Genomic DNA, 27341 nt, shown 5'->3' on the forward strand with positions numbered 1-27341 from the left:
TTTACTAACTAGACCATAGTATAGTCAGTAAACTAGATTGTACCTAGATTGTTGATATGAATTGAGAAGAGTGTAGGTCCTAGTACAGATCCCTATGGTACTCCACTAATTACATCACCCTAATTTGAGCACTCAGGCCTTAGTGTGTTTTCTGTGATTAAGTGATGATGAGCCTGTCTAAATTTAGAAAAAAATAATCAAATTGCTTTGCCACAGTGCCCCCTGCTGATACTCAGGACAATTTGCTGATAACTGTGACTCTTCTCTGTAAGGACCATTGTAGGTTGCAAATACAACCTGGTAGCTGGACACTCACCTCCCTCTTTTTCAGTCTTCCCATGCATGCATTTAGTCATGTACCGAGCTATATCAACGGTATCTTCTGTCACTGTGTCCGGCTGTCAGTCATTTGAAATCTGGAATGACTTCTCCAAAAGCTAATTGGAGTCAGGTGTTCCAATCAATGAGATGAGATTGGAGGTGCCCTATAAAAAAGGCACGCAAAGGTTGGTTACTGACAGAGTCTGCTCTTCTCAAGAAAGAGCTGTTCGTGTGAACCATGCCCCGATCAAAAGAAATATAAGAGAACCTTAGAAGAAGAATTGTAGAAATTCTGAAAAAGCTGAAAAAGGCCTGGGTGTTCATCAATCCACAGTAAGACAAATTGTCTACAAATGGAAGAAATTCAGTACTGTTGCCACTCTCCCTAGCGGTGGGCGTCCTGCAAAGATCCACTATGTCCACTATAAGATAAACACTGAACAAAGAATGGTGTTAAGGGAAGGACACCACGGAGGAAACCACTGCTCTCCAAAAAAAACATTGCTGCACATCTCAAGTTTGCAGAAGACCACCTGGATGTTTCACGTATCTTCTGGGACAATGTTCTACAGACAGGGTAGCGGTCTGTCACCTGAAGCTTAATAGAAGTTGGGTGATGCAACAAGACAATGACCTGAAACACAGGAGTAAATCAACAACAGAATGGCTTAAACAGAAGAAAATTTGTGTTCTGGAATGGCCAAGTCAAGAGTCCAAACCTCAACCCAATTGAGATGCTGTGGCATGACCTGGAGAGCTGTTCATGCAAGGAATCCCAGAAATATCAATGAACTGAAACAGTTTTGTAAGGAGGAATGGTCTAAAATTCCTCCTAACCGTTGTGCAAGTCTCATCAGCAGCTACAGGAAACGTTTGGTGGAGTTTATTGCTGCTAAAGGAGGTTCTACCAGGGTTCACATACTTTTTCCAGCCTGTACTGTGAATGTTTAAACGATGTGTTCAGTATTAACAAGAAGAAGAACAATTGTTTGTATGTTATTAGTTTAAGCAGATTGTGTTTGTCTATTATTGTGACTCAGTTGAGGATCAGACCACATTTTTATGAGTAATTAATGCAGTAATCCAGGTAATTCCAGAGGGTTCACAAACCTTTTCTTGCAACTGTACTCAGGTGATTAAAGCGGCTTGTTTTCTTCTTGTAGCTGGACCAGCTGGTGGTGGATGCAGCTAAGGAGAAGCGAGACATGGAGCAGAAGCACTCCACCATCCAGCAGAAGGTAAGGGCTTCTCACCTCCCCTGATTTGATCCATTTTTGTCACCTGTTATCTTTTATACAAGTCGTGTGTCCCTGGCGTTAAACCAAAAGAAAATGCATAGCTTAAGAAAATTGTGTTTTTTCAGAGAAAATCGGCCAAACACAGAGAAAATTAGATGACAATCCTGTAGCATCTTCAGAATCTGGGTTTATCTCAGTCGTCGAAAATACAAAGATTTTGACTCTTATGGAAAGCAGCCACATTTCATATGTTCCATTGTAAGAATAACAACGTAATAGTTTCCTCTAGTCTGACTGGTGACGTGTCATGTGATCAGCAGTAGCATGACTGGCAGCATGCTGTATTGGTATAAATGAATGAATTTCAGTTTTGGCCTGTCCTGCTAAATCGTGTGACCCATGATAGTACTTTTTGCACATAGTCATCTGGAAAAAGGAACTGGACAGACATCCTCTTGAAGTGTTCAGATATGTAAAAGACACATTTCTCAGATTAGAATTCACAATTTTCATGCTGATATCAGAAAGTACTTTGGAAGGTGAAGTGAAAGTATTTTCTTTCATTGTTTGATTACTCTTTAAACTGTCCAGTGTCCAGTTTGCATTTGTTACCCTCTCTCCAAAAATCCAGTGTTGAATTCTTGCCCTCTCAAAATATTTTCCATTTTGGAGGATTTTGTGCTTTAGTACTGGACTGCTGATTTTAACTGAAACTCTTCAATTGTGCAGCAAAGACTTCTGGCTTTTTTGCTGCTGTATGGAAACTAAGATGATGAAAACAGGCACCTTATTAGGTTGTCTTGTTGTACTGCTGTCTAATACAGTATTAAGTAATCTTTTTAAAAAAAGCAGTAATTAGCATAATTAACCATTTGTCATGCCAGTTGCTGGGAAAAGCTCCTGTTTTTTAAGTGCAATCTTATCCCTGAGAGAGATGCAGTATCCTGTTAGCCAGTGTCATGCATTATTAAAGTGCAAAGGAAGGATTAGGTAGGCATGCATACAGGACAGGTAGGATCCATTACAGCCCTGCTCCTGTGATGCGGCACAAATAGGAATGTGTCAGATATCCTCTCGTTCTTCATTCATTTGCAAGCAGCCTGTACCCATGACACCTCTTAGTGTAGAGATAACAGTCGTTGTTCTTTGCAAAAACTTGTGGTTATCGGTAAAAAAACCAACAGATTTATAAACGGTGTTATCTACTTCTTCTTTCAAGCTATAGAACAGGTGAGAAGCAGGGCAGCTGTCAGGTTCGGGCTGTTCTCAAGCAGGCCCCCACAGGGAGAGAGGGATGTGTGCTTGCAGCCGGCCCCGTGATGCCGGTGCTAACGCCAGCTTGCCCTTGACTGCTCGTGTCGAGGGCTCTGTCTTTGTCTGCCCGGCCCTCCCCTCTCTGTGCAGGCTGCTATTTTTATGCGAGTGCCTTTTTTTTCCTCCTGCTCTCCCGCTCCCTGTATCTGCAGTTTATAATCTGATCTTCTTTCTTCCCTCTTTGCTGTTCTCAGGCTGCTCTGCAGGTAAGCCTTTGTCTTTTTATTGTGCCATTGTGTCTTCATTTCTGTGCTTCTTCCAAGACCTTGAATTTAGTGATTTGACTGTAGCTCCTATGGGGCAGAATGCTTAATTACACTGTGCAGCTCCCACTATACAGAGAGCATGATCTCAGTTATATAGGATATATTGACATATAGTCCACATTAAAGTCAGGTTAGTTTTATGTATTTAATTTAGCTAAATAACAAATAGAATGTCCTTACTGTATTGATCTTATGTATGGTTACATAAATAAGTATATGCATTTCCATAAATAGGTTCAATGATGCAAATATTTCAAGTCCTCTGGCAGTCTTACTGTATTGAATGCAAGTTCAATATATTTTCATGGATAAGGAGGTTACTGTAACAGAACACAGTTTGCTCTTTATCCAGTATGAACTGTGTATTTTCTAAAACCTGGGATTTTGTAAGCTAATGTTGATATATTGCTCATTAAGGTTCTTGTTTATTTCTATCAGTCACTTCATTCTGTGTGGATGAAAAATCCCCTAGTTATGGAATTGGCTAAATTCTGCATATGTATAATGTGCAAATTGTTGTTTATGATCATAATATTTCATGTCAGATAACAGTGAAACATAATACCTTTGTGCTTCTAAATTTGATGCTCTTAATGACATTATAAAAGGTTTAATATACAAATTGCTGGATAAACCTTTATTAAGTCACTGCTGCAACCTGGTTGTGTTATTCCGATCGCCACTACTAATTTGACTGGCTGTCTGGATAGGAGAAACCTCATTGAATGCAGAACTGGTCTTTGTACTGCTATGTTGAAAAGTGGAGAGGAGGAGCTAATTTAAGACAGCAGGTCATCTGGTTGAGTTACACAGCTCAGAACTCTCAGACCTGCTTTGTAATGCACATCAACTAGTAGTGATCGAAGCTAGTGTATAGACACTCTTGTAAGCCTACCATGTGCCCCGATTGTAGGGCAGGCTTCTAGAGAACATTGCACTGGGGCAGTCACAGAGATGCCCTGAACTGAGCAGGATTCAGAATTTTTCTAGCCTTCATTCCAGTCACTGGTTAAGTTGGAATAAACCTAAGCAAAGAACACTAGCAGCATGAAAATCTTCAGCAGGTTCCATTATGTGTGGTATCTGGTAAGTGTTTACCCTTTGTGTTTATCGATGTTTTAAGAGATGAGGCATGATGGGCTGGAGTACAGTAAACTAGCTGCTCACGGTGAAGCATTAGTGGCAAAGATGAAAAAGGTGTGTATTTCAAGAGTGGACGTGCCTAGGGATCTAGTCTCATCAGGCCATCAGGACCAGTCGTGTGGGGATGTTCTCATCCGTGATTTTGATACAGTGTACAGTACAGTGTTTTCCCCTTTGACTCTTGGCCAAACCAGTTTTCCTTGTTCTAATACAAACTTTTAGGTGGCAGAGTCTGATTCATTGCCAGATGTCCGCTGCTTTTGTGCTTGGAGCTCGACAGCTGTAGGTAGCTTTTTAATGTGTCTGAACCTACTCATTCCTCATTGTTTCTCTGTTTTCTCTTATTTTCTGAAACAGAAATATGAATCTGATCTAGTTTCAGAGTAGTCATCGCCTATACCCAGAGATTTTAACTGGATTCCATCCGTGATTGTTTTAAAATCTGCTGATTCCACGAGAAGGTTTTCATTTCTTGCAGAAGATAGGCCTGCATGTACTGTATCTAAAGAATTTTAAGTTAAATCAAAGTGTGTTATTCTTTTTTATGATTCAGCGTTACAACAAAAACAAAATGACATGCCTTCTAGCTCCAAAGAGTATGGTAGTTCAAATGGCATCTAAAAATCTGTAGAGTGATGAGAAAACGTTTTTCAGATAGCTTTGAAAATTGGTTTTGGGTTCCAGGATCACATCACATCACATCTTTGGGGACTAGAGTTTAAACCAGTCTCCCCCTTTGATAAATGAAAATAACCCGTTATCAGGAGGATCAGTCATAAACATTTTACAAATCGCACTTGGAGGGATCTGATTCATCTGAGATGATTCTGATCCTCCAACAGGAACACAGGACCCGGCAGTGTTAGCTGTAAATATTCTGCCTCCAAAAATAAACTGCTCCCTCCGACTGGGTCAGCATGGAAAATTCTAGACTGAGAAGCAGTTTATTAGCATTGTAGTCTCAACTGCGGTGAGAGAAGGGAACTGTAGACTCTACTTGTGCATTGCAAAGAATCAGAGGAACAAGGAGCTTACTTCTGGCTGTTTGTCAGCACTGTGGAGACCAGTTCCTACTTGGAGACATACTGTACACTGGCATTGAGAAACACTTGCTGTTTGTTCTGTCTCCCCCTTCTCCCATCTGCTGTCTTATTTAACTTTAAAGCTAAAGTGGCAGCAGTCAGAAAGAACCCTTGACTTCAATCTGGGAGTCAAGATTCTGCGATAGAAATGTAGCAGTAGAGCAAGCATGAGCTTCTGGAAGCCATGAATATTTCATTTTCAGATTCTACTAGAGCACTCTGCATTCTGCTTTTTTGCATTCTGGTTCTGCAAAGAAGCATACAGAGTAGTATATCCTTACTGACTAGCATCAAGGAGCTGACGTTTCTGAGCAACTAGCTGAGAAGTAAGATCTACATTTAATTTTTGGTGCATTTATTGTCTGGTTTTGAATGGGCATCCTATGAAAGCTTTTGCATTCATTGCCCTGAAAGTTATAACAGTTGTCCCCACTGCATATAAGAAAACCACTCAGAGAAGGGCCTGAATTAGCCGATTCCAGTAATAATGGTTTCCAACCTGCTATGTGTATAAAATTGTTTAATACGTTAACATACTGAATTAGAGGACAGGAGGTTAGTGAAGGAGTTCGGGATTGAAGAAAATAGGGGTTTATGAATGTATTTTGATGGTCTCAAAACTTAATTTGTTAGACCTTTTGTGTTATTTTATAAATGAAGCATCTGAATGAAAGGCAAACATACAAATTACCAGTGAGTGAAACTCTTAATTTATACAATCTGTTATGCTATGGGTTGTTGGGAGTAGATTTCAAAAACATTGTCACTACTCATTGGAGTTTCATGACGTGTATTGTATTACTGAGCAAAGAGACTTTGGTGAGGATGAAAAGGCTCATATGTCCTCAGTGAGGATCATTTTCCTACTAAAAATAAATCCGATGATAAATGTTATGAATGAAGGGGTCTGACCACCTGAATCACCAGAAATCCTGATCCTGCCATTTCCTCTGACATAATATGTCACAAATTTAAGTATGGTTTCTGAAACAAGTTGTCTGAAACTCTTCAGAGGAAACTGTAAGTAGATAAACCCCTAGGAAACCATGTTTTGTTTTTCTTCAACTTCTAATGATTGTTTGCTGAAAAATTACCCAAAAGCTACTGTTTCTTGCTCTCCCTAAATATTTTGTGTAATTTTGCTTGTAAACCAGTACATAGTCGGCAATTTTTTGTGTCACATTTTGGGCGAAAAGTCTTGTGTTACAAAGAAAGTTGTTGCACCAAACACCTCTTTTATAGCTTCATTTCACTTTTTAATACCCACTACCCATGCTTTACAACTGGGTTAGGAGGCATAGCTTCAGGCTGAATTACACAAGTCATCTGAAACCGAGCAGCAGTTCCACAAACGTTGGCAGTTTAGTATGTGTAAAAAAAAAAAAGCACCATCGTCATGGCGATCATCTTGATAAGGCCATTGTCTTCCTGAATCTAGAAGTATACTTGTCCGGAGTCTGTTTTCACTTTTGATTCCATGCTCATCCAACACATGCTGACTTCAGCAGCTGGATCCTGGAGATCTGGTCTCTGCCTGATGCCTCTCGTTTTCGTCTCAGGACTTCTCGAATGACGACACCAAGCTGGAGTACAATGTGGATGCAGACAATGGAATTGCCATGGAGGGTTATCTGTTCAAAAGAGCGAGCAATGCCTTCAAAACATGGAACAGGTAGGAATTCCTGGATACTTGGGGCAAAAGACTGGAGAGGGACATTTCACCTTTCAAACCAGGGAAATGTATCCCAACGGATCAGTGGACATTTAGGAAATGGATGCTGACAACAGAAAAAATATTCCTCCTTTCATCCTGTTAGACTGCATCTGCCTTCTTTACTGCAGCTCTTTTTCTTTTGATTTTGAAGAGACCATGAGGTGGAGATCACCTGTTGTGTCAGTGGGAGACTGTTAAGGAATGAATTTCTTATGTGGAAGTCTAACGAGATTCCAAATCCCTAACAAGAGTCATTTCTTCATGTGCATTAATCATATTCTTACAAGCTTCTACAATTAATTAATGGTGCTACCCTGCTCTGAAAAATAATTTAGTTGCAGCTGGCTCGTTTGAAAGGACTAGTTGTGGCACTGAGAAGGTATTTACAGGATAATAAGTCTCAGGGCACTGTCGTAAGCAGAAATCAGATGATCTTTTCCATACCATGACATTTAAATTAGAATCCACAGCAAAAACTGTGCTTGAGTATGAAGATAAATCTGCATGATGCAGCCAGCCTCTGAAAGTTTTTTTTTGTAGATTGGTTTGTAGAACTAAGTGGTAGATAATTTTAATAGATAATTTAACACTCTTATCACTTTCGTTCACACTGAAAGTCATTTTTTGCTAATTGTTTACATAAGCAAATAGAATCCCATTTAATTAATTACTTCCCATCTAGCTGTAGTGGCATCACTGAATGCCTATACTTGTAAATTTTGCTTTTATATGCAATTTAAATAGTTATCACTTTTTTCTGCCATTGCCTCTCTAGCATCACCACTGGCTTTGTGCATATTCAAATGTTCCTGTTTTTTTTGTCTTTTTATATGTGTTTGTTTTAAACTTTCCTCATGATTTGACCCTTCCTCCTATTTGTCCCATGCCAGGAAAAAGCCCTCCCAAAACAGGTACTTGACAGCCAGCTTGTTTTGACCTCAAACCCTGATCCCTGCCTGTGCTTCATCCCTGCTCTGACCACTGCCTGCTGAGCTTTAGATTACTTGCAATCATGTACTTGGCCACTGTTTAAATAAATTGTCCTGATTACTGAATATAAATGAAAATAAACTAGCTTAACTGGACGCAGCTCTAGAAGCGAGTTTGCAGGAAAAAAAATGCTCTTTCTGTGATGTTGCCTTGCTGTTTATGGAGCGCATCTACACTGAGAAAGTGTGACTGTGGTCGCTGAAAGCTCTCCTGACTGTCCTTAGACTTCATGTTATTTACTTTTTCTTTAACAAAAAGTTGAGGAACTTGTAATAGGTCTCCTGGGACTGTGTGGTAAGCAATTTCATGGGTTTTTGCAAAGTACATTAACTGGTCCACTGGATGTGTGACACACTACAGCTCAGCCCTTAGATTTTTTTTTAAAACAGCAGATATTATATACAAGTATTGTATATAAATATTTTCTTGTGCTGATCATTTTCAGCTTGTTACTGATACTAATTTATTTTTTATAAAATATTCAGAGCTTAACCCATTATCTCTTATTCAAACCTAATAGTAATATTTATATATGTTAGCAGAATTAACACTTAAATATTAAAGGTGCCTTCTTAATTACTTCTATTTTGGGCTGCGACAATTGGCAGAAATCAATACCTTGTCCATGTCTTTATGAGGAAGGCACAGTATTATCCTAAACTCGGTTTAACACTGCTGCAGCCAGTGAGAGGTGGTGTTGTGATCTGTGCTGACCTGACCCCCACTCCCCTAAATGATACAAGGTGCTTTGCTAGGGCCTTATCAAACTGTAAAAGGAGTCCATACTACTTTTCAATTCAATAAATTGTTTCGCCTTTTTTTTCTCTGTCAGTCAAGGCAGGTATGTCCACATTATTTTCCTTGTCAAATTTCAGTTATGAGACATTTTATTTTGTATTAAAGAAGCTACTGACTTTATTGTTCAGTTTCAGTCTTTCTTCGCAGTTGCTGAAGGACTGGTACTATAAGCAGTTTTACAGATAAATGTCAGTAAGCCAGTTTAATGGTATGTCCTACCGTGCATATAGTTATACAGTGCCCTTAAAAATGATTTCTGTATACTGTAGAGCTTGTTTTGCCAAGCATGGTACCTCTTGTGTGTATGATCATCGTAATTTATTAAAACAATTAGATGTGTAGTGTTTCATAGCCGTTCAGGGACGCCAAATATGTAATCATAGTGGCTCTCTGAAGGCACCAGTTCTGTAGGGTTTGGGCATTTACTGAGACAATTATTAATTGTAGCAGTAAATCACAAAATTGATTCTTTTGATGGCTTTAGAATCCAACCACGCGACATAACTCAAACAACGCGCACACACAGGTACTAATACACGAGGATACATTTATTAATACATAGAATATGCATGTAAACCTAACAGATCTTATCGAGAAGGTTATCAGAATACAAAAGATATATATTCAATCAGTTACGAAGAGTTACATATATCAAGAGGACATACGTTCAGTATATCATTCATTAAGACCGTTTCGTAAAGTGAACTTGGTTACAACTTCTACATTAGATACTCAAAACAAGTACATAACTCTTAGGAATTAAATTGATATCAACTGGTTGGGATAACAATTGAATTCTCGAGCTGTAATGCATTGAAGTTGAATACTCATCCAATTTCTGGGGATTCAGATCTCCTGCAGGCACAAACAATCAGCTGCAGGCTTGTTGCTGTCCAATCCGCGCTCTCTGGCTCCGTGCCAGGCTGTGCTGTGCGGCTTGCGACGGTGCGCTGCTGATGCTCACTGACCGGCTAGTTAGTGTTGGCTTTAACTAGCAAAGTTTGTGCACAGGAGAAAAGATGACTGTGGATCCCAGCAAGTCAGGAAGAGGACCGGTTCGTTCCTGATGAAGAGCTAGTTCTGAATAGTGATTCAGCTGTCCACAGTTCTGACCTGTCCACGAGGCCTGCTGCTGGTTACTCTCTGGCAACCTCCACTCTAGACTCTTAGAACAAAGGAAAGTTCTGGCACTCGGACACACTGGCCGTTCCGTGGTTGTCCGGGCTGAGTCTCGGGATGGTCAGGAGGCGCGCTGCGAGAATGTCCTGCCCTTGGGAGCCTTCTGCTCCTGGGCCGTCCTGCCCTGGAATTCTCCTTTGAATTCCCTTTAGAACAGTCCACAGAATCCTCTCCAGAATCTTACTGAATCTCCCGAATCTGAATCTCCAGGCCTGTGTTGCCTGTTTTTACCTGGAGGAACTTCAGCTTGTTGATTTGCTGAAAGTTCCATGGGCATCAGAGTCCCACGTGGGTTACTCAGCCCTACCAGTCCCTGATTGGTTGATCAAGGTGAGATATGAGTCACTTAGTCCTGACACTTAGTAATGCAGTCCAGATGTCCATCCGGCACTCCCTAGACTGATAGGCGCCAGTGGATGACCATTGATCATGATAGCCAGACTTAGCTAAGTGCATCCCCCTTTGGGAGCTGTCCTAGGAAACCTTAAATCACCCTGCACTAATGGTCTCTCTGTGGCTGCACCACAGAGATGAACAGAGAAATGGGGCCTCATTTGGGAAGCTCAGAAACACTTAATTCTGCCTTATTATTAAGCCTCGCCGCTACAGATGTAATACATTAATGGTATTATAAACTTTTCTTGTTAGTGTGATAGTTAAAGAATCATGAGGTATGATTCTTTTTTGGGGGGAAGGAACAGGTTCTATTCTGGTTTGTCTTTTTGAGCACATAAAGTTGCACTTTGATTTGATGCCTTTGTGGCCTTGTGTGTGCAGTGCCAGTAAGGTGTTCAGCAAAAACTAAAAGTGGCTGGGGTGCAAAGAAGTTGTTTTGCAGTCTGTGAAAATGGAAGCAAAAAGGAGTAATCGTAGTAATAATCTCTAAACACTACAAGCAAGCTGTGCTCGTCATCTAAAAGGACACGCTTAGTGGCTGTGCTAGCATTTTAGTTAGTAATGTGTTTGATCATGAATTGCACATCGTCTGATGTACAGTGTATGGATTTTGTGTGCTACTGGGAAAATTTTAAAAATCAATCAGAAATTTGAAATATTTAAAAATGTGATTTTATCTGCAGGTAATAATGTCAAATTACTAGAAAATGTGTAGTTCAAAAGAACTTTTCATTCTTTCCATTCATAAAACCTGTACTGCTAAACTAAGGCCATTATTATAATCTTAGATTATCGAATTAGTATGATATAAGTACTTATTTCACGAAATATTTAATTAAAGATTAAATGCTGTCTATCATTATGGTAGTTTTAAAAAGAACTCTCTTTTATATAGATCTCAAATCTAATAAATACATATGTACCTCTCAAGACACTTTCTTTTTTTAATAAGTAATTGGGTGTACCTGCAGTTTGTGTGTTCTTATTTCCTGATCTTATGCATTTGATGTGCGAAAGCTTTGTAGATTCTGCCTTATTACAGTTAAACTGAATCATTGTTTATTTAAATCTTCAGGCGCTGGTTCTCTATTCAAAATAATCAGCTAGTTTACCAGAAGAAATTTAAGGTAAGACCTCTGAATTTCTGTTTTTATATTTAAGTGTAGAACGCATGTAAAAAAAGTATATTATCAAAAGAAGATTGTGCTGTATTCAAATGTGTAGCCTTTCTAGATTTGTGTTCTGTATCTTATTTAACACTTGACCTGTATTCAGGAGAAGTGTCAACACCATGTCTTCTACAAAGCCCACATCTCTTTAAAAGAGCTGTATAGGGTCATGTGTATGCTTTCTGGGAGTCCCCGTTCGAAATCCCAAAGTCAGGTGTGGTTTTTGTAGCCGCGAGGAGTCCATTTGGCCTCTTTTTTGACCACGAAAAGTGCAGTGAAGTAGCTGTGGCCCGAGACGCGTCATGACCCCTGGAGTGTGTGAGTGCTGTGTCGGTGTGCATCGCACTGCTGACCCCTTGTCCTGCTGGGCTTGTCCCCCACCAGGACAACCCCACGGTAGTGGTGGAGGACCTGCGGCTCTGCACGGTGAAGCACTGCGAGGACATCGAGCGCCGCTTCTGCTTCGAGGTGGTCTCACCCACCAAGTGAGTCCCCCTCCCCGAGACGGCGCTGCGCAGGACATGGACACGCCAGTGAAACACCTGCTGTTCCACCCTCCTTCCTTTCCAGTGCAGGGCGCCCTCGATCGTTAATTAATTAGTGCGGGCACAGTTTCCCTGACACAGGATATCGGATCCTGCGTGTTCAATAGGAAGGCTTACTGTTTGTGAGGCCAGTGATGAGTAGAAGCATTGACCTTGCGGTACTGTCCTCTGGGAGGTAGCAGCCGAGCTCCGAGCACTGTTTGAATATCAAACAGTTGTGGAATAGTGACAGTGTTTATTTTGAGTGAGGGGGATTGATTTGGCTGGTCACCTTAATGCTGTTGACAGTGGAAGCAGGTAAACCACTAGCTGTGGTGGTGCAGACATTGTACATTGACTGAGAGGAGGGCTGATGAGTTTCTGCCCCAACCCCCTCCCCCCTCCCCCCCTCCAGGAGCTGCATGATGCAGGCCGACTCGGAGAAACTGCGGCAGGCCTGGATTAAAGCGGTGCAGAACAGCATCGCCACGGCATTCAGGGAGAAAGGAGAAGATGCCGAGGTCAGTCGCCCTACCCTGCTTAAACACGGCACATCTGTTTGTCTTCCACAGCTTGCATTTTATGGTTCCCCTGGCTCTTTGTTTTTCCTACCCATTAAAACAGGCTTTCCTAAGCGTCTCATTTTTGTTGGTCTTCTACTTTTATCGTTTTTTTTTTCCTATGGTTAGATTTAGTTTAAAGCTATCCACATTAATCAAGAGGAGAAAAAGTTTTTTTGAGATTGGAACTTATACCGCAATCCAAAGAAGTTGCAAGATAATTTCCACTTTCCTAGGAAACGCAGGTGGAAATGTTCATTTCGTTTTCAAGTCAAGTTGTAGTTTATCTGTTTCAGGTTGCACGAGGCAAATTGCACTGGAAAATATTGTGGACATTGAAAGGAGTGTTTTCAAAGTGAAAACAAGCAAATACTTTTTAACCTCTCTGTTTAATCTGGTTTTAAAGCCCCCTTTTTACAAGGGTTTCCACTTTCCGATACCAGCGTTAGGGTTTGAGTAATCCTGGCAGGAAAGGCAGATACATGTGTGGTGACGCGTCCGGTGTTTGCAGAAGCTGGACAGGAAATCTTCGACGTCCACCGGCAGCCTGGACTCGGGAAGCGAGCCGAAGGAGAAGTCTCTGAAGGGAGAGAGCGCCCTGCAGCGGGTGCTGGCCATCCCGGGCAATGCCGTCTGCTGTGACTGCGGGCTGGCAGACCCCCGCTGGGCGAGCATCAACCTGGGCATTACGCTGTGCATCGACTGCTCGGGCATCCACAGGTAACCCAGGAGCTTGCTGGCGGCCCAGCGTCTCCCGTGTCAGCTCCCTGAACGTGAAATACCGTCAAGTCCAAAAGGAACAGTGAGATGCGCTGTGATGAGCCTTTCTTATTGACGGTAGTGAAAGGTGTGTAGAAGAAAAGGAATGTCCTGATTGTCTAGATCAGTGGTCTGTGGTAGTCCTTTGCAGTTTAGATGAAATGATGCAAACTTTATCCTCCTAGCTGCTTCTTTGCTGAATCGATATTCTCGTTTTCAAAGTTGGATACTGTGCTGAATTTCTCACTTTTGTGCTTATTAGTAATTGCTGATTGCCCTATGCACATCAAATTCAATGACTGACCCATGACTCTTAAAGTGATCTTAACAGTAATGTTTACAATAATAATAATAATTCCTTACACTTGTATCGCTTTTCTGGACACTCCACTCAAAGTACTTAACAGCTTTACAGGATGAGGCACGGGTCCAAAGCAGCTGAATAAGTATCGCAAACATATAATTTTTTCATTTTTTTTTAGGAGTCTAGGTGTCCACTTTTCCAAAGTCAGATCTCTAACATTAGACACCTGGGAGCCTGAACTGCTAAAGGTGAGTCAGGTTGTGGCTTGGATTGCAGAAGCAAAATTCAAATAAACACATGAGTGCAAGATAGCAGACAGCATTAAGCAGACAGAGAAGTGCTTTATGAAAAATGAGTGCTGGAATGTATCCTTCTTGTTGTCTCAGTGAACATAGCTCCTTGCCTATCTTTGGAAGCAACTTATCGTGCACATGAATAAGATCTTTGAAAGCCATGAGTTTTGTTGATTGGAAAAGCATTACTACATTGATCTAACACTTGAAAAACAGTAGGTTAAGACTTTTGTTTTGTCCCCTCTGACATCCTGGGCTGTGACTTTTCACTGTGATCGTTTCACTCGGAAGGTCCACAAAAATGGTTTGAAGAGAGGGCGCTTGCAGTGTGTCACGCTAAAAGCCCTTCTAAAAGCAAGGTTTGTAGGGATGATTGAAAAGTGAAACCCAGAAAAGCTCTCTTTATTTCTTCAATGTGATAATCAACGCATTTAAAGTACACTACAAGTACCCTGGCACCTGCAAGGAAGAAAAGACTGTGACATTTTTCGAAAAAAATATTCTAACTATATGTGACACTAAAAACCTGCAGGGTTACTGTTGTGTTTTATACGCCATTGTCGAGATGTTTGACTGAGCTTCTCTATGCTGGCAGCTGATGTGTGAGCTGGGGAATTCTGTCATTAACCGAATATACGAGGCTCGGAGGGTGGAGCTCGGAGCCAGAAAGCCACAGCCTGGCGATCCAAGGTACCGCACTGATTCCCAAGAGAAATGTCCGTGTTCCTCGAGCTGCCTGCCAGAAGCTGTTGTGCCGACTGAACTGGGACTTCACCCGACTTCCCCTTTCGGTTTCAGGCACGAGATCGAAGCTTACATAAGAGCGAAGTACGTCGAGAAGAGGTTTGTGCGGAAGCCGACGGCGGCCGAGCAGAGGTCGAAGGTCATAGCCTTGAGCAAGCAGGAGAAACGCCTGAGCAGCAGTTCAGAGCACTTTCCTCCACGGGCGCCCCCACCCACACCCAAACAGCACCCCTCCTCCAATGCGTCAGGTGAGAGGCGCTCTGTTCCACACCCTTTGACCGTTCTAGAAGGAAGTCGCGACAATCATCTGCGCCTGCTTTGACAGCATATCAAGGCATGTTGTGATTATGCCGTGAAGCACTGACATGTAACAGTGTAAACATGTAAGGGGCTCAGGATGTGCAATAACACTAACCAGCATGTCTGAATTACTGTCCTCAGATGTCTGTCGCGGTCACACGGTCAACTAATGGCAATTTCAAGGCAAGAAAAGCCTGTTCTGGATTTCTGACTAACACCCATGCTTTTATCATGTCCTTTTCTTCTGCAAAACGAATCTTTCCCTCCTCCACCCCCGTCTCTCTCTGGCCTGCTTCGTGCTTTGTGTACTAACCCACACGCTCCCCAGCAGCCGCAACCTTCAACGAGGATACCCGCCGGGAGTCTCTCTTCTGTCCCGATGAGCTTGACTCGCTCTTCTCCTACTTTGATACCTCCTCAAAGCTGCGGAGTAGTAAGTACTGCACTCGCAGACCATTCTCATCTTGTGCCCTCTGCCCTTCACTGCAGTCCTCCACATGTGCTCGGGCCTTCTCCGTCATAGTGCTCTCCAGCTGTGCTCATTGTTCGTCGTTTCTTCACTGCTCATACAATACTATGGTGTGTCAGGTGCTCACGATAAGGGTATTTCCGAATACATCGTCGCTGTGTTGCAGATTTGTTTTTTTGGCTGGCCGCATTTTTTTTTCCCCCAATTCATCCATTCCATCCATTCTGCTGACGGCATCGGTTGCTGTTTCCCTTCGTACACGCGAGATGTCGCTCATCACGTTTGGACTTTGCAGCTTCCCCACGTTATGCGCCCCCTTCCCCCCCTTGCGCGCCGGTTCGGTCATTTTTAAAAGCTGCGTTTTACCCACAGAACATCCTCCGTGCTGCTGTTGCAACAAAGGTGATGGTGGGAGCAAAAAATGACTCTTCCAGCTGCGCTTCCCATTTTCTTGGAGACACTGTGGGTGTCCACCACAGGTGCGCTTGGTAGAGCAGCTGCTCATCACACGGGACTAAGGAACCTCCTCTGCCCCCCTCTGTTGCAGAAAAGAGTGCCGACAGTGGGATCCAGAACAGCGCTGATGGAAGCAGGGAAATGCTGGCCTCCACCCCCTCTACGAACAGCTTGAGCGAATCGGGTAAGCCGCCGGATGTCCGAGTGAAGTGTCTGACGCAAGGGAACACGCTTGGGAGGTTTAAACGCTGTCGTTCTCCCGTCGTGCAGAGGGCCCCGAGACGCCTGCCCCCCTGGCTGGGCCAGAGCTGGTGGTGTTCGCCGAGCCCAGGGATTACTCTGTGGGCCCGCAGCTGTACTGGGCCTCCTCCGCGCGCAGCCTGCCGGACATGGCCGAGGCTCTGGCCCACGGGGCCGAGGTGAACTGGGTGAACACGGAGGACGACAACAAGACTCCCCTCATACAGGCTGTCCTCGGGGTAAGTGTGCGGCAGGGGCGTCCATGTACATCTTCCAAACCTCATGTTGTAGCTACTCGAATTAAGAACAGTCACGGTCTCCACAACGGTAAACTGCTGACCATCCTGTCCTGTCTTACGTTTTTGGTCAGTTTAAACCTGTTGCATATCGCATTTCTTTGAAGAAGGATCTGTGTCCGAGTAGGTCGAGAATATATATATTCTGTTCCCTTCAATAGCCTAAAACTTTAATGCTTAGTTTGTAGATTTGACAGAAAATATTGACTACTTTTCCTCATGGGAGACGGCTTGTGGCCTGAGATTACAAGATACCTGACCTGCAGAGACTCCTTGACAGGGAATCTCACTCTGCTCCGTTATCACTGTCTGTACTGGAAATTGTGATGTTGAGGCCCTTAGGATGGATCTCCTTGTAATTTGAACAGCCTGGCTCCTAGGGCTGCGGTCTTCATTTGTCCTTAGGCTGTACTTCACAGTCACGCTGTTTATGTCCTCTTTCAGGGTTCCTTGGTGACCTGCGAGTTTTTGCTTCAGAATGGCGCAAACGTCAATCACCAAGATCTTCACGGCAGAGGACCCCTCCACCACGCCACTATCCTGGGGCACACAGGGTATTCAGTCCACTTCTCTCATTTGATTCATCAGATAAGACCAATAACTAAATCTCCTCCTGTTGCCAAATAAATCTGGTTGCACTGCTTTTGAATTCTTCTATAGAGACTAACTTGCCACTCTGGGGTTCCTGTCTTCGCTCGCTCTCTGACCTGTTACTGTCTGTTTGAAAAGAAGAATAGGAGCTCGATGTACTCTCTTTCATCTTTCTGCTGGGGACTGGGCTTGATTTCAGGTCAAAAAATGATCCAGTATTCAGCAATAAACAGAAGATTATCTCTTTGGATATATGTCAACACGAGCTAAATCAAAACTACTAGAGTTCACCTTCTTGTACAATGGAATAATGGCTTCATTAAGCATGAGGGAGATTGACCTGCAAGTCAGACAGAGTCTTAGGATGTTTGCCTTCTTTGATCTTCCCTAGTTAAGTAATAAAACTAATTCCATGCCTGAAGAAGGCTTCACAGCTGAAATGCTTTGTTTTTTCTTCTTTCTGCTGTTTAGCATGGACATTCCCTCTGCTTGCACCTTTGCAGCTCACAGGCTGACACAGTTCCCCACTCCGAAAGACAGTTGTTACATATTAAGTGACATTCCCTAGTGACATTGTACTTCACCTCTGAGATGCTAAATAATAAGTGAAATGCAGCTATGCTTTACATGTATAAATCTATAACCTAATAAATCTGTGTACAATTTATTATATATAACTTTATATACAGTATTTTATTATATAATCATATATAAAGCTATATATATATCAATCTTAATGTATAGATTTATATGTATTAAAAGTAGAGATCATAAAAAAACAGATTTACATCTTTCTTCGTTTGGTCATTTTTGTTCTGCAACAGGCAGGTTTGCTTATTCCTGAAGAGAGGGGCCAGTCAAAACGCTGTGGATGTTGAGGATAAGAGCCCCTTGTCGATAGCTGTGGACGCTGCCAATGCAGACATAGTCACATTGTGAGTACATGTTCTCCTGTTGATAGTTATGAGGGCTTGGTGTTGTGGTGTTTTCTTTGCAGTGGGGGTGTTGCATATAAAGAAAGGCTAAAGGTGTAAGAATGCTTAGATACTATTGATAGTGTCGAAGTTTAGATGTTAGAAATTTTTTTTTATATTCCAACATTTCAGAGTAAAAGTATCTCCGTCAAGTAGGAAACAATCCTGGAATCACGTACTATTAAAGAACAGTAGGTGTCACTGTTATGTCTGGCTAGCGCAGTACATAAGTGTCCTGATAGCCATCTCAGAATGACTGCTTATTTTGTAGAAATCAGTATGTGGAAATGTAAGCGAATTGCATGCACAAGTGGAATTGCATTTAGGCAGAAAGCCAAGTAAAACAATTCTGCACTGTGCTACCTCGCACTGTTGCTTTTGTATTTTAAATACTGTACTGGTGTGGAATGGGAAACGGAAGCCTCTAGTGGTGAAGAAAAGTAACTGTAAGAAAGAAGTTCCAAAGAGGAATTCTAAAGTGCGCAAAGAAAGGAGGAATAGGATTTTAGAAGTAATGCAAATGTCCTATGGATACAGTATTGAAGATACAAAAGGTTGAGGAATAAAGGTTGAAACTTTATTCCAGTTACTAATGTGAAAAGCACATCCCTCTTAAAGGGGAACTGCAGTCCCAATTTCTCAGACCAGTTATTAAATCTCAGTAACAATATAGTTCAATTGACTGTATAGCAAAATATTTACAAATTCTGAATTAGGCACAAAAACGTCAACTTTGTGAAAGCGCTGTCTGGCCTCCACTTTGTTGCAAACCCCCTAATCTCGCCGCTGGTGAGAGCGAGAGTTTGCACGCGTTCGTGCGACGTGATGCGGCCCCTAATGAATAGCGTGATGTGATGTGCGAGCGAATAAGTGCAGGTGGTGCAGCAGACGTTTCACCGCAGAAATGTCCCAACGTGACCTGCATGCAGAGTTAACAAGTAATTAGTATGTGTTGGAAAAACCATCTCAAAGTCAGGAGCAATATTTCTCTTGGATTAAAGGAGATGTATTCTCAAGCCTGCTTGTTTGCAGTGTCATAGGGTTGCCTCGCGTCACTGGAAGCTTCGTTGCCTTGTTCTGAATCGCAGAGAATGGTGCCTGGAAATTTCGTTTGTTTTTATGCAAATTGGAGGTTTTACATGTTACCGAGTACATTTTGCTTTCATTGTGGTTTGAAACGCGCTCATCATGGTCAATTCTTTCTAAACCCCAAACATTTAAAACAGCGATGCAGTTCCCCTTTACCACCTGGTGGTAACCGTTCCATACTGCTTCCAGCAGAGGACGGAGAAGCTTTGCAGGATGAATGACATCAGTGCTGCAGCAGCAGGACAATGTGACTAACTTCCCCCTTGCCTCTCCCCTGGCAGGTTGCGTCTGGCCAAGATGAACGACGAGATGAGGGAAGCCGAGGGCCCCTATGGGCAGACAGGTCAATATTCCACCAACAGCCACACTGAGATGCAGTACAGGAAGTGTATACAGGAGTTCATCAGCCTGCAGCTAGAAGAGTCTTAACAGAAGTGTCTGGAAATCCATGTACTAGTTAATACCTGAAGTGAGATTATTAATGTGAAGTATCTGAAGTAGCCTTTTTATTTTAATATCATATCTCAAATAGGTTGAAAAGGACGTTGTACAGTATATTATGCAGGGTACATGCTAGACATGTATTCACATGAGACCAAGCCATAAAGCTGTGACTAGTGGGTGGCATTTGTTATTCTGCAGTGAAAAACACCACAGCAGCCTGAATTTAACTGCTCTGGTGTTGAAGTCTGAGAATAACAAGTCGGGGTGCTTTAGTGGATATGCAAACACATACTGTAGTAGTATTTCTTATGGTTCCATGCTTGCATACTGATTTACATAGATGAAAACTTATCAACTTTTTTAATTTCTTTTTTTTAAATTAAGTTATAAAACTGCCAGCAGAAGATTTAATGATAGTTTTAAAATGGAAGGCGGTTTTAAAACAATTTATTTTAAAACTATCTTATGCATCAGTGGAACCATATAAACAAAATGTACAGATAATTTATGTTTGTATATTAATATATATGTATATTGGGGGGAAAAACAGGATTGTTATCCTAAAAGGTCTTTTATAGGAAAATCAGCAGTGTATTGTAGATGAAAAGGGTTTCATACAGTATTGTAAATCACTGTATTGTGTACACACTTTGCACAAAGGCAGGTGATGTAAACATATTTAAGGTATAAATATCTTCCCGTTGCATTTTCTTCTTTATATTTATAACTTTTTTTAATAGTCTTTTTAGCTATTGACTGTACAATTGCCTGGCAGTACTCGTATAATCAGTGTCTCTGCTTCCCTTCACAACTTTTCTGATCTCTGGGTTAGATGCTGGTTTAAATCTGAATTTGGGTACTTTAGTCAGGGAAGATTGCCCTGCAGTCCCATCCCGAGTGTGCCCTGCCTTGTGCCTGTTTCTTGGTGGGATAGACTCCAGCTCCCCCCACGACCCTGAACTGGATAAAGAGGTTAGAAAATGGATGGTTGGATAGTTAGGGAAAACATTTTTCAGCATGTCCTGTCAGTGCAGCACTGAAGAAGAACATTAAAAAAAATAGCTATGAGTGCTTACTCAACAAGCCCGGTGTCACAAAAACACCAATCTAGACTGCTAATTTCCCCTCCCCCCCTTAACATGTAATAATTCATGTTATCACAACAGCCTGGGGGCCATTTAGCAAACTACAGTTCATAGTGGGACAAAACATGACAGAACGTTTGCAGCAACTGGACTTCCACAGCTTGGTTTCGACACTAGCAGCCTGGTGTTAATTGGTTGAATCAACAGCACGTGTTAAAAATGTCCCCCATAAGACTGGACACTGAAGTATCCCTGTCACAATGTTTCAGGTCAGAGCGATGAAGCCAGGCTTTGTCAAAATATTCCTAAACCAATTTTATTTTGAAATATAGTGTCTTAAAGTATAACACAAGCATAAAAGCAGTATTGCCTTCTATGCTTTCTTAGATGGATCTTCACTCTAGTCTTTTAGTCTGTTTCCTCAAGATTATGCAAGCCTTTTTTGTCAACTGAGTTTATACCTTGTTATTCTTAATAATTTCCATTGTATATTTTCCTGGAACAAGGTGGGTGAGATAAATCTTGTGAATAATTTACTGTTGCTCTTAACTTGTAGGGAACCATCTTAGTTATCCAGTTAAGACATTTGTAATTGTTATGGACAGGAGATATGTTGTTTCTTGACACGAGGAAGTCATGAAGATATTCATTTTTCTAATTTTTTTTAACGAGGACCACAGTTTGGTTTTTAGTGGCTAGTTCATCCAAAGATCTTATCGAGCTGTTCTTTTAAAGAAGCCAAGGTATCGGCTTTAACAACATGGCTAGGTTGCTTGTTCCATACTCCCATAACACTTTATGTAATTAAGTCCCTCCTGAATTATAAGAAGTCAGATAGAAGATAGACTTTCTCTAACACACAGTTAAACCTTCCCATGCAAAAGGTTAAAAGTTTCGTAATGTACTGTCAGACGCAGTGAACATGTTTGTTTTTTTAATCCAACTACCCTGATAAGTGTGATCTTCAGTGTATAAGCTGAAAACCTGGCGATATATTAAACAATGCAGAAAAATGACGATTTCTGTTCTGAGTGAGGTGAGTTGCCTTCACTTGCATGGCATTCAAGGTGGAGACGTGTTTATACATGCCTTTGATTATGTGACTTGAGCACATTTTCTTATGGATTAGAAACGATGGCAAATATTTATACTTAAGAAGCGTAGCTAAGCATTTTTTTAAAAGAAGCTGTGCACACTTTGATCACTCTTTTATCCATCTTAATAAGGCTCTTTAGACCAACCAGAGATCAATGGGATTATTTAGCTCCTAACTACCAAACGGGCTATATGGGCCGATTGGCTTCCTTTTGATTGTAACCTTTCTTATACTCTTGCCCAGCTTCAAAAGAGGACCTAATCTTATTTAGTTGTTGCTTTTATGGATGCTATTTTGTACCAAGTGCGTTTGTAACATATAGGACAATTATTCTGAGGTGTAAGTTGTCACACATTTAAACAAGGACTAAAATCACGATATGACCTGCTTTTCTTGTTGAGTAGGGGCATCGGTCCTGTGATTCACATTAGTAAATCACTGAAAGAGAAACTGCTGAGTTCAGTTAACGTTGATTTTTTGCTGGGGGGGGGGGGGATGAGTAGACATGTTCTGACCTGCCTTACCAGGGGTGGCCAGTGTCTGTGTAATCTGGATTGAGATGTTGATTGAGGGTTGTAAACACATGACTGTGGCCCTGCACACACTTGTAGTCTGATTGCAATATTGCTTTATTTTCACTTGTCGACATTTTCTTACAATTCAGTATAGCTTTGACACGTCAACTGGCCATTTTATTTTAATTTATTAAACTGATTTATTTAAAATCTGTCTAAAAAAACAAATGGACACAAGGAATGTTTTCAAATTTGCAGAATTATTCGTTATCCCCATTACTCCAAAGATGCTACAGAAGACAAGTTTAGTGTTTTGACAGCAAGTCTCATTCAGGAATCTAGGAAAACCTACTGTACGTTTAGATATCAGTCTTATAAACTATGGCAGTGAGTAATGTTTAGGCAATATAGATAGTTGTCTTCTAGTTGCAGATTCCTAAAACCTTTTAGTGAGAACTTGAGTGGGTTTTCTGCTTCCAGCTGTATTTGGTGCAGTATATGTAGAAACTATACTGATGCTCAAAAGAAATGCATCATTGAGGTCTAATGACTTATTTTTCAAATATCTTAAACAGATATCAAACGAAATCATAGCAAAAGTGACTAAAAAGTGTAGTTTAAAGAATCACGATAATCTTTTGATTATGACGTGACCCACCTTTGAAATTAAAACATTTGTACAGGGTATGACCTTCTACAGCACTAACAGTCCTGACAGTGCTGACCCGCAGGGCCACCTCTGCACACACTGTTTTGGATGTTTGGTTGTTCCATCTTTCTTCCTGTGCAGCTGGATACAGTGGTGGTCACTCACTGGATTGTTCTAGTGCTCTGCCAGTCATATCCTCCTGCAGTATCTCTCCAGCAGAATCCCCTCACGCAGCCAGTTTCCTGGTTTTGAAGGAATAGGCTTCAAATGTAGTGTTTCTTTCAGAAATCAGTCTATTAGGCTTTCTAATGTCAATAGAAACCAGGCAATCGTCATTACTCAATGTAGGCCACAGCTGTATGTTTTTCTGTTCTTATATTAATCAAAATAATGTTTTTCTGTGATTGTTTATTTATACAGTTTTTCTACAGATTGCGGTTTTAACTTGTGTTTCCAGAAATCACAGGACTTGGGCTCAGTATTTTGTTATTCCAGGTTACAGTATTACTTGCTCAACAGACCTTTCAAATAATATTTAAACACAGTATTTAAAATATCAGTAATATCTATGTGCCTAATAATCCACTGTTGTACAACAGAAGGCTGTTGCGTTTTCATTATGGCTCAGTAGAGATTATGGTGAAGTGTGAATCCAATAGCAAAATTAAGAAATAGTATTATTGAGGTTTAAACTGTCTAGAATAGGCCATTCCTGAGTCTGTGCAAGAAGCATCAGAGGAGTTACTGTGTATTTCAATGCAATGTAGATCACCTTCTGGCACAAAATGTTTTTTTTTCCATGTTTACTGGCCTTTCCATTACTGTTGTACTGTCTTCTAATCTGTTGCTCTAATCTCTCAAGGTTGTGCCTTTGCTGTTTTTTTTGTTTCTTTGAGATCCTGAGGCCAATGCAACTATTTTTTGTACATAAATCCTGCACTTTAAATACAACATGGTTATTAACAAAAACTTGACTATTTTTTTTTTTTATCTCCCATAGATTATCACCACACCGCATGCTGTCCTTTTAAGGGTACTCATGCTGGGACACATTCAGAGTTTAAAGTACATCAGAACAGTTACAAATGAGAGGAGCTCATGTTGTCAGTCTGTCTCACTTAGTTTTACTTAAGTTTATAGGTGAACATGCCTCACCTGTTTTTCACAGCAAAAATAAACAGAACCAACCCCCCCACCGCCAAAATCACAAAATGCTTTCTAAAAAACTAGGGGGTGCATTTTGAAACCCATAGTCAATTTGCTTTAGTGAGAGTTTATTTGCTTCACATACATTTTTTCACAGTTTATTAAATATACAAACATGAACAACATGCGCTTACAAATCATGTTGGTCTGGCGATGAAATATGGACCATTAAAGACCCTTTGTTTCAGATCTTTGTTGGAATTTTGGAAGGCAACAAAGAAGAAAGAAGAGGTCTATAGTACTAGTAATTAGTAATTTTGTCCATAGATGCATGCTGTCATGTTTGTATGTGTGGAGAGATTGGCAAAATATTCCATATGTTATTCAAGTCCTCATTTATAGGCCCACTAGAGATCAGTTGAACTAGTGACCCATAATGGTGTGGACTCTTTAAATCAGACAAATACTGTAGGTAGACAGTATCAGAACTGCATAGAGAAAGTTAAGTTATGATTACATCTAAGCAATTTGAACGTTTGATTTCAGAAGCATTAAGCACATAAATTTTTCTCAGGAATTGACATTTGGACAGTGGTTGATTTTGTACCAGCAACCCTTTGCATTGTACTTTGGGCTCCAAGCTTTAGTCCTAATCTCTGAATCTGCCTCCTCTAAGCCTTCTTCCTTAAAACTGCTTAATTCTGCTTCTCTCTGTTGAGCTGCTTTGACACTTGCACAGGTATGGCTCGTTTCCTTCTGCTACTCTCAAATCTTTTATGTTTTAACCCCACATGCAACACAGAAGTTTAAAGATCTTTTAGGAGTGTATATATTCTTTATTAAAAATATATTTAAAATGTTATATCACCTATTATCTTCAAGTTATTTAATCTAGAACCATCTGTGTGCATTAAAAACTATAACACCACTTCACCAAGTTTAAAACAGGAGGAAGATGATACACAGGCATGCATTTAATAAATTGTAGGTTTTTAAATATACTTTATAGAACAGCATATTAAAAGTGCTTCATACATTCCTGTACTTTGAATTCCACAGCGAGTTAAAATGACTTGTTTCTCATTGCAGGGGATGAAACCTATCAGGATATTTTTCGAGATTTTTCTCAGATGGCGTCCAACGACCCTGATAAACTAAACCGGTTCCAGCAGTATGATTCCCAGAGGCTGTGAGAGTGACGGAGAGAGGCAGGAGCTGGTGTCACTGTGGGAGCAGGGCAGATTTGGTGCTGGTCATGAGAAGGCCATGTTGTAATTTCACCTTCCCCTCAAAAGCAAAACTGTCTCTGAGTTTAACCAGCAGTTTCACTTGGATTCAGGAAAATAGCAGGAACTAAAACTAAAACAGCAGAACTACACCAGTACCTCAAGTGATTCTGCCTATGTATGTCTCCATTTCTTTCAATAAATTATTACCGTTTGTGTACATTTTTTTACTGTCAGCAGATTTCAAAGCATTATTTTTGTATTAAATTTACCTAGGACAGGGGTAAAAAAGACCAATTTAAACCAAAGTAACAGCAGAAATAATTCAGAAGTTCTGTCCGAATTTCTTTACCAAAATCATTTTCATGTTTTTTCCTCTCTTCTAAAACAAGAAAATCCTGATGTAATAAAACCTTGTTAAATGCTTTAAGAACATATTTCATTGTTAAACTCATTTGAATTAAGCTACACAAAGAGCACTTTGTAAAATGCTCTCCAGTATTTGAAAGCATATTATTTACATAGTCATTTTATGAACTGATTCAGATTTTCAAAGAATGTAAATTGACATTGTTACTGCTAGACTGTCAGCATCCATTTTCAGTAGGTTTGATGACACATTATTTAAGTATCACTAAACTGTTTTTGTAAATATGAGAAGCTTTTCTCTGAGCAGTAGGTTGTGTAGTTCTGAAAGAAGTCTTCTGAACTGTGCATCGTGAAGTATTCAGATGCACAGAACAATATATATGTCCGTACGTACTGTACATCTCTAAATTTTAAAATACAAATTTGCTGCAGTAAGTAACAGGGACCCAAGAAAGATAACAATTGAGAGAAGGAAGTTAGCCTTTTCACACATTGCTCAAGAGAGATCCAAGGATCTTATTTGGCTGTTTCTTGAAAGAAACTACTGTAGGTTATCAGTTTCTATAGCATAGATGAGTAGCTTGTCCCATACTCTCACAACTCTTAGTTTAATAATGTACCTGCAGTTCTCGGTTTTAAATGTACTTGTTTGTAGTTTCCATTTGGCCTCTGGTGTATATACTGTATCACTCTGGAGTACTTTTTCAAATTTAGGGACAATGCAAGGAATATTGCAAATGTTTACACGTACAGTACATATATTGTAGAGTTACTGGTGAAAAGCTGAGGGAAGCTTCATTTTACCTTTCCAGGTTGCTTGAGGTAGCTTTACTGTCATGGAAATGGCATTTGAAACAGCTGTGTTCTATTGACCAACTTTAGTGATTTATCTGTATACAATTGTGATCTCAGTCATGGGATGTACATATGTAAGTGTATAGGACCAAGAAATTATATCATCTTTGTAATATGTTAATGGAGTCATAGCCATTTAAGGATGATGGAACTAAGGGTACTAGTAAAATGCTTCAGTTAAGAGGTAGCAGTTGATATGTCCAATGGCCCAGTTTACAAAAATAAAGGAAATTATCTGAAAACAGTGGCAGTGAGACAGTGTTGGTCTACTTCAATTTTTCAAACTACTCGAAACAGTACTAAACAGTACTAACATTAACACATTCCAACGGAATTATATATGCATTTGTTGGAAATACCTGTGTGTGGTGTCTAGCACAAGCTGCCAAATGTATATTGATAAACAATATAAACTGCAATGTTTTGTTTAGGGGTACCGTGTGTTGTACAGTGCTTTAAAGGGGTTCCTTTTGAGCTGTGGTTATCTGAGCATGCACACATCCCAATGTCTTTTAATATTTGTGTATAATGGGACATGTTCTCTTCCAGTACTAAAAGCTTACTAACACTGGAGTGAGCGGAGTACTTTTTGTGTACTTTTGTGACAGAACCAGGAACATTCCTTTTGAATCCCCCCCCCCAGCTGTATCTATGAAATGAAAGGGGCTTTGCTTAGGTTTTGTTTTTGCTTTCTACTGTCTTTGTATGTATTTTTTTAATTTTAGTTTTTATAAGAAGTTAACTTGA

General features: G+C 40.7%; 1 protein-coding gene across 4 annotated transcripts in view; it reads left to right on the plus strand.

Annotated features, from left to right (window-relative positions):
• LOC148836882 (arf-GAP with coiled-coil, ANK repeat and PH domain-containing protein 2-like) overlaps positions 1 to 26836 on the plus strand; it is a 70086-nt gene extending 43250 nt beyond the window's left edge. Inside the window, exons 9-24 of one of the 4 annotated variants that reach the window (XM_088912763.1) lie at positions 1485 to 1559; positions 6924 to 7036; positions 7969 to 7989; positions 11517 to 11568; positions 11995 to 12095; positions 12550 to 12655; positions 13206 to 13414; positions 13936 to 14005; positions 14646 to 14740; positions 14849 to 15042; positions 16111 to 16203; positions 16290 to 16498; positions 17000 to 17109; positions 17971 to 18081; positions 19491 to 19552; positions 25234 to 25477. In XM_088912763.1, the coding sequence (XP_088768889.1) occupies positions 1485 to 1559; positions 6924 to 7036; positions 7969 to 7989; positions 11517 to 11568; positions 11995 to 12095; positions 12550 to 12655; positions 13206 to 13414; positions 13936 to 14005; positions 14646 to 14740; positions 14849 to 15042; positions 16111 to 16203; positions 16290 to 16498; positions 17000 to 17109; positions 17971 to 18081; positions 19491 to 19552; positions 25234 to 25337 (1725 nt within the window). In that variant the 3' untranslated portion in view covers positions 25338 to 25477. Of the gene's footprint in view, positions 1 to 1484; positions 1560 to 6923; positions 7037 to 7968; positions 7990 to 11516; positions 11569 to 11994; positions 12096 to 12549; positions 12656 to 13205; positions 13415 to 13935; positions 14006 to 14645; positions 14741 to 14848; positions 15043 to 15422; positions 15528 to 16110; positions 16204 to 16289; positions 16499 to 16999; positions 17110 to 17970; positions 18082 to 19490; positions 23968 to 25233 lie in introns of those variants that run through there. The other 3 variants (XM_088912766.1, XM_088912765.1, XM_088912764.1) reach the window with 3 other exon arrangements.
• The last annotated feature ends 505 nt before the right edge of the window (positions 26837 to 27341 follow it).

The sequence above is a fragment of the Atractosteus spatula genome, chromosome 4 (assembly GCF_055471065.1).
Source record: "Atractosteus spatula isolate fAtrSpa1 chromosome 4, fAtrSpa1.hap1, whole genome shotgun sequence".
NCBI classification, from domain to species: domain Eukaryota; kingdom Metazoa; phylum Chordata; class Actinopteri; order Semionotiformes; family Lepisosteidae; genus Atractosteus; species Atractosteus spatula.